Genomic DNA, 7,770 nt, shown 5'->3' on the forward strand with positions numbered 1-7,770 from the left:
GAAACAACTGAAAAATGTCATATTCTAGGTTCTTCAAAGTAGCCACCTTTTGCTTTGATTACTGCTTTGCACACTCTTGGCATTCTCTTGATGAGCTTCAAGAGGTAGTCACCTGAAATGGTCTTCCAACAGTCTTGAAGGAGTTCCCCGAGAGATGCTTGGCACTTGTTGGCCCTTTTGCCTTTACTCTGCGGTCCAGCTCACCCCTAAACCATCTCGATTGGGTTCAGGTCCGGTGACTGTGGAGGCCAGGTCATCTGGTGCAGCACCCCATCACTCTCCTTCTTGGTCAAATAGCCCTTGATGCCTTCAGTGTGACTCTACAATTTTCATAGTCATGAAAATAAAGAAAACTCTTTGAATGAGAAGGTGTGTCCAAACTTTTGGTCTGTACTGTTTATATATATATATATATATATATATATATATATATATATATATATATATGTGTGTGTGTGTGTGTGTGTGTGTGTGTGTGTGTGTGTGTGTGTGGATAGTCCAGAATATACAATGTATTATGTACAGATTAATTGTCCAGAATGATATAGTATATACAGAGTGAAGCAAATACCATAAAAATAGGATTATTATAACGCTGCATCATTTGTATGTAGTGTAATTCAATTCAATGAAATTAAAAAGGCTTCCTAATACACGCAGAACACCAAGAGGACCTTGAGTAATTGTTTGGTTTGGCTTCCAATTGAACTGACAAACATTGCAAGATTGACAGATTTGCACAACATCTATTCTTAGAAAAGATCAAATATATGTTCAAGAATTCGAATTAATGGCTGTGTTTCTCAGCCGTCACAGGAAACCTGAAGTACACGCTGCCTTTAAACAGAAAACACCACAATCTGGACGACACTGTCTAAAATTGACACTGGACCTCCTGGAGTGTTTAAAGGCTCTGGCATGGAGAAGCTGGTGCTGGATCTGTGATGATCACAAATGTTGAGCTCAGTAGCTCCTAGTTTTATAACCATAAAGACTGTATAAGACTGTAGAAAGATCATTACTTATAATCTTACACTCCAGTGCTCATGTTAGTTCTCACTCTCCAGTGTTCTGTATTGTTGAAAGATTTATGATCACACTCTTGATGTCACCTAAATGAGGATGGGTTCCCCTTTTGAGTCTGGTTCCTCTCAAGGTTTCTTCCTCAAAACATCTAAGAGAGTTTTTCCTTGCCACAGTCACCACGGCTGCTCATCAGGGATAAACACACATTGTTCACCTTAACTGTTGTTCTTTCCCAAACTGTTACCTCAAAGTTGAAGGAACACAATTGTATCAGACATCTTTGGATGCATGAAATTGTTTATTCAGTTAAATGAGAAGACTTAAACCTGTTCCAGCATGACATTGCCTCAGTGCACAATACCAGCTCAATGAAGATCTGCTTTTCATTTGCGTTGTATCGACTTTAATGTCGTAAGTCGTGTGGTCGTAGGTCGGGGTCTAACTGTACTTATGACTAGGTGTCCGCAAACTTTCGGCAATATATTGTATGTACATAGGAGTATTCAGTTCATTTTAATTCAATACATTTTTAATTTCTAGAGTATTTTTAACAATAGACATTGTGTCAAAGCAGCTTTACAGAGATGAAGCGGTAATAAAAGAATGTATACGTTTGTCCCTAATGAGTGACTGTAGCAAGCAAAAACTCCCTGGTCCACTGGATTCTGTTATTCATATGAAAGATAAAGGAGGTGCAGTTTCTCCGGTATCACCTCATTAACCTTCCGTGTGGAAACATACTAAAGGTTCCGTTTGGTGTCCTGATGATTTACGTAATTTAAAACACCATTATTACTTTAAAATATTTACAAGAATATTTTCTTTTCATGCTTTATGTTGTTTCGTTTCACTAATAATAAACATACATTTGCATAAAGCATCAATATTTGTCAATACCCATGTTGAGTAGAGTATTTATAGCTTAAAAGTATTCATTTAGGGTACATTTAGAACAGATAACAAAATGTGAGATTAAGTTGCAATGAATCGCAAACTCATGACAGTCATGCATTTAATTGCGATTAAATATTTTAATCAATTAACAGCACTAATATTAATTTAATGCGAGATCCAGTTACCAGCGTGACACTAAAACCGGTAGCAGTAATGGCTACATTTTTACTTAAGTACATGTCAGAACCCAAACTTCTTTACTTTAACTTGAGTAAAAAAAAGGTTAGTCAGTATTTTTTCAGTATCTTTTACCAGAATATTTTAAAACATGAGTGTCTGAACTTCTACTTGAGTGAAGGATGTGTGTAATGTTTTTGTGGAAAGACACATGCTTATCTTTTCAGCAATGGCTATTTAGTAAGCTGAGGATCTGCATACTATCACCACCTTTTTCTTTTAATTAAGCAGATGCACGTGATAATTGGGATAGAGTTTGCAGTAGCCGAGGTTCAAGGTAAGTTAAAGGTTTATCACTAAGCTAAAGTTATGGTTTGCATCAGGTTTGGATTTGTCAGTAGAAGCCTTGTAACATTTGGAAATGTTCAAAGTTGCTTGCATGTGAAATTACGTGAAAAAAACCCACTCTTTTTTGTAAGAGCTTCTAGTTCCATTTATTTTCTGGTTTTCATAAACCTTGAGAAACAGTGTCTGAGAGGGAAGTGATGAACACGCGTGAGGGTATTTAAAATGTTCTTCTGCCTGAGCGTTCTCCACTTTCAGTGCTGTGACACTTTCATCATGTCTCTGATACAAGGCATCGTCCTGCTCCTGCTCAGCATCAGTCTGGTTCAGAGTCGTTCCATAAAGGTGAGCTAGCAGACATTTTATCAACATAAAATACATTACGAGTAATTTAGAGTAGATCTGTAGAAGATCCAATTAACATTTTAAATGTTTATTAACCAGGTACTGGATAACGTTCTTTCTGAGGAGATTGGTAAGATGCTACTTGATTTAAATTAATCATATAATTATATATATATATATATATATATATATATATATATATATATATATATATATATTTAAAAAGAAAAAAATTTGTACGTTTTAATTTTATTAATGTCACTAAAAAAATTTGTTTTATTATTTTGCAGATAAAAGCACTGACCCTGATTTTTACTCAGTATCAGCCATCATTGAAAGAGCCAACAAGAATATTGGTAAGATTGAAAAAAAAAAACGTGAAAAATAGACTGATGCTTGAGGTTCTGTTTTGTACTATTGCAGGTGTTAGGCACGTGCCGGTATCACATTTTCACGCTGCGATTAATCGATGAAGGTTTTATCAGGGTATTTAATTAGTTGTTTTTATTTGGCGTTCAACATGTAAATGAGAAGTAAACTTATCTTTATCTCGCTGAATTGCACTGGATGGTTGTCGCTAAGATGAACAAACGTTAGACGTGTTCCCGTGTTTGGCCGCCACTTTCCATCGACACGTCTTACACAAAGGGAAAAACGTCTTCGACCAGCGGTCCCTCTGCATTTTTTGTTTTTGGAACCCAAATATTTTAAACCTCTGACTTAACACTTTTAGAGGGGGGATAAATTGTCTGCAGCGTTCCTCCTCCTTCCCCATGCTCAACCCCGTGCATATTAATTACGTGATTTAATGCATTACGAATACCGGCACGTCTAGTAGGTACTTTTTTGTGACCATGTGTATACTTTCCTACACAATACGACATGTAGTATAACTGTCTTATACTAGTAGTATTCTATTCTATTCTAGTACATGTAAATAAAAATAAAAAAATTCAAATATAAAGTTTAAAATAAAATCAAAGTATGGTGTAGTTATAAAAGCATAGTTGGTTGTGTTAGAATTCGGCTAATTATCTTATCAAATTAAATCATTTATATATAAAAACCAATTAAACATCAATCATTCGGTTATGAATTAAGCAGCAATATATTAAAAACAACTGTCTGATATACTTCACATCACATGTCTATTCCACGCTGCTCTGTGTGACATTGGTAGTGTTTACATTCATTTAAAAGTACTGAATCATCATTATTTTCCAATTAAGTCTTTTTTTTTTATTGTATCTGTACTTTACTGAAGTGTTTCCATTTGGGGAAACTTTTACTGTAAGTTCACTACATTTCAAAGTCAAATATTTTACTTTTTGCTCAACTACATTTTGTGAAATCAATCGTTTTTTATTAATGAGGATTAAAACGTAACTATTAAAACACGTAGCGAGTCACCAATTAGTGTCGAGTGTCAACCTTCAGTTCAGCATCAGTTCAACAGCAAACAGAACATTTTAAGAGGAAGAAATGAGAAATACATTTATTTACATTATTTTTTTGAAGTAAGAAGGTTTTGTGCTCATGATAATTTCAATAGAAATCAATCAGTGTTTGAGTCATTAATATCATTCTATTAATAGATCAGTGTGCTGAGAGTCACATTCGAGTCTTTTCACATAAACTGAGGTGATTAAGTGAAGAGTCTTGTGATAAAAATGATCATAGGAACATTATAGTTATAATAAATCACTACTTTGGATACTTAAGTACATTTGAAGGCAAAAACCTTTGTACTTTTACTCAAGTAAAAGTTTAAAGGGACACTTTTACTTGTACTGGAGTCACATTTTACTAAATGGATCTCTACTATAACTACATGGTTTGTGTACTTCATCCTCCTTTTTTTAATGTAATTATCCTCATTAAACATATGATGTCCTCTAATAACTGTCTGAATCCCATAACAACAATTTCTAACCATTTCCTGGAAAGTGCATGGTAACTGGAGTGAGTTTTAAAGATCATGGGACTTATTTGAAATATATACATTTTGAAAGTAAGATTTTTTAATAAAGTAAATGTGAAGCTCTCAAAAGTTCTTTAATAAAATAACTTATAGAATTCAGTCTTTTTTAGTTCCATTAACCAGGCATTTTCTTCAGGATTATCTCGACAATACTGCATGTTCTACGAACCCCAGTGTAGACACTTGTGTTTTACTGAACAGAAAAGTCAAAGAGTGGTTTCAACATTACCCATGGTGACATCGCGGAGTACACTGGGCTCCAGAATGCAGATCCATGTACTGCTCGTGGGTGCAAGTGGCCCAGGAACCAAAATGGGAATGTCAATGTTCCCTTTGTCATTTCCAGGCAGTACTGTGAGTATCACTTTTTTTTCCTGGATTTAAAGAAATACGTGTCAGTGATTCGTTACCGTTAACAAGCTTTTCTATTTCTGACAGCACCCAATGAAAGAAACGTTATCCTGCGTGGACTGGAATCCTTCCAAAGGTCGACCTGTGTCCGATTCGTACCTCGAACCAATGAAGAACACTTCCTTAATATAATCTCAGACAATGGGTATAACAACAGTCCTATTATTGCTGACTATTTTAACAACCAGTTGCAACAAACCAGGCTTGAGAATGTTTTCTTTGCTCTACAGGTGCTATTCATTCATTGGTCGTCGTAGTGGAAGGCAGGTCGTGTCTCTACAACGTGGCGGCTGTGTTTTTCATAACATCGTCCAACATGAGCTTCTCCACGCTCTGGGCTTTCATCATGAGCAGAACCGAAGTGACCGTGACCAGCATGTCAGAATCCTTCTCCAGAATGTTCTCCGTGGTGAGCAGTGCAGGAATTTCACTTCTGATTTCTTATTTATAAAGTCTAAACTTAAGTATGACAGCAATCAGGGGAGCAGCTCATAATTCTTAGAAGCATCCAATTAATAAAATGTCAACCGTGAGGCCTCGGTTTCATCAGTAAAAAAACAAAAAACAACAATAATCATAATCATGTGATTCATATATTCACAGGACAGGAGCACAATTTCAATATAGTCAACACCAACAACTTGAGGACGCCATATGACTACAATTCTGTCATGCAATATGAGAGGTAAAGAATCATACACTCTTTAATTCTCAGTTTTTATACGGCACAGTAGTAATAAACAGACTGTGTTTTACAGGTTTGCCTTCTCCAGCAATAGGCAGCCGACCATCCTCCCGATTCCAGACAATAACGTTTCCATTGGACGTGCCACTGAGATGAGCCCCAATGACATTCTACGCATTAACAGGCTCTACTGCAGTTAAATAAAAAACTCTGAATGTCAAGAATGCTTTAAAAATGCTTTAAAAAATTTCTTGCACGATGAATGAAAATGCTTTGCACTTAAAACAGAAGCAGCATCTTATTTTTTTATTTTTTTGCTTGTATGAATTTATTTTGATCTTTTACCTGCAGTTTTTAATTTGAGATGCAGCTCATGCTGATGATTTAAAAAGAAACACAGCTCATTAGTCTATTACACACTCCTGCCTATTTAACGATCTGATTAGGAATCTGTTACTATACAATCTCTGTTTTTGGAATTATGTTGTAGGAATGATTTTGTTTCTTAAACAGCTATAAATAAACAAAATGTTGCTGATGAGTCTGTTTTGGTCTGAATGCATTTGACACAACCGCTGAGAAACAAACCCTCATCATTCACTGAGATGTTAATCAGCATGATTGTAATGGATAAGATTTAATTCAATGTGTACACTGATCATTATGACATTCTAACATTATGAGCGGTGAAGTGAAGAACACTGATGATCTTCATCATGGCACCTGTTAGTGAGTGGATTTATTTAGAACGCAGCAAGTGAACATTTTGTCCTCAAAGAAGGAAGCAGGAAAAATGGGCGAGCGTAAGGATTTGAGCGAGTTTGATACATTGAGACGTCTAGACGTCTGGGTGAGAGCGTCTCCAAAACTGCAGCTCTTGTGCGATGTTCCTGGTATGCAGTGGTCAGAATCTATCAAAAGTGCTCCAAGGAAGGAACAGTGGTGAACCGGCGACTGGGTCATGGGCGGCCGAGGCTCATTGATGCACGAGGAATGATTGTGTGAATAATAAGTTACAGAATGTTCAATTCCACTTGCAGTAACACGGCTTGAGCCTCTACATTGCTTGCATCAAGTTTAAAAAAAAGTCTTAAGCTGCAAGTCTAATAACATACACACTGTCAAAAGCATGTTAGCAATCAAGAGTCCAACAGATGGTTACAATAGGCTAGGCAAAGATGTGTGAGACGTAGCATCTGGAGAACACTATTTAAAAACTACAGTAGTGCTCTACTGTACTCATACATCTCCATAACTCATGACAAATTAATGGCAGTTTTAAATGGGAGATGTTTTTGCAACTACAAGATGTTCCTGTCCATGACCTTCCTGCTCGCTAAAGAAATAGTTGGTGTCAGGTATCATTCTAGTCTTTAAACAAAACCATCTCCAGCACATAAGCTGTGCAGTTTGGAACATCTGACAATGTTCACTAGTTGAGGAAGGCACCATTTCCACCACACATCCTCACAACCTTCTACAGAGGGACTATCAAGAGCATCCTGAGCAGCTGTGTCACTGCCAGTTCTGGGAACTGCCTTAGATAGCAAGACCATAGAGCGGATAGTGAGGATGGTTGACATTTAGACCACATGCTGCATCTGTAGAGCCACCAGCATTGTGGATGATCACATACACCCCTCACACACACACTCTTCTCTCTCTTGCTGTCTGGAAAGAGGTACAGAAGCATTTTGGCCCTCACATCCAGGCTGTGTAACAGTTTCTTTCCACCAGCCATCAGACTCCTCAACATTAAGGCACTAGACTGACACACACACACACACACACACACACACACACACACACACACACACGTCTGTACACACACTGTATGGCATAAAATTGCCGTTTGCACACGTTAAACTTGAACCAAATGTTTACATGTACATTATTTATTTTTCAT

The 7,770-nt window shown here is 36.7% G+C and overlaps 1 protein-coding gene across 1 annotated transcript; it reads left to right on the forward strand.

Moving 5' to 3' along the window:
* The first annotated feature begins 2,628 nt into the window (after positions 1-2,628).
* Positions 2,629-6,405, forward strand: LOC124379829 (low choriolytic enzyme-like). Its single transcript, XM_046840411.1, has 8 exons — positions 2,629-2,787; positions 2,887-2,917; positions 3,078-3,143; positions 4,970-5,122; positions 5,207-5,324; positions 5,410-5,588; positions 5,783-5,864; positions 5,938-6,405. Exons 1-8 carry the CDS (start codon positions 2,668-2,670, stop codon positions 6,062-6,064), a joined length of 876 nt encoding a protein of 291 aa, XP_046696367.1. The 5' UTR covers positions 2,629-2,667; the 3' UTR covers positions 6,065-6,405.
* Positions 6,406-7,770: the final 1,365 nt, after the last annotated feature.

Source organism: Silurus meridionalis, chromosome 26, assembly GCF_014805685.1.
Source record: "Silurus meridionalis isolate SWU-2019-XX chromosome 26, ASM1480568v1, whole genome shotgun sequence".
Lineage (NCBI taxonomy): Eukaryota > Metazoa > Chordata > Actinopteri > Siluriformes > Siluridae > Silurus > Silurus meridionalis.

Coding starts and splice junctions, on each gene's coding strand:
- LOC124379829 (XM_046840411.1), top strand. CDS start 2,668: ATGTTCTTCTGCCTGAGCGTTCTCCACTTTCAGTGCTGTGACACTTTC. Junction 5,325..5,409: donor AATATAATCTCAGACAATGG/GTATAACAACAG, acceptor TTTGCTCTACAG/GTGCTATTCATTCATTGGTC. Junction 5,589..5,782: donor TCTCCAGAATGTTCTCCGTG/GTGAGCAGTGCA, acceptor ATATATTCACAG/GACAGGAGCACAATTTCAAT.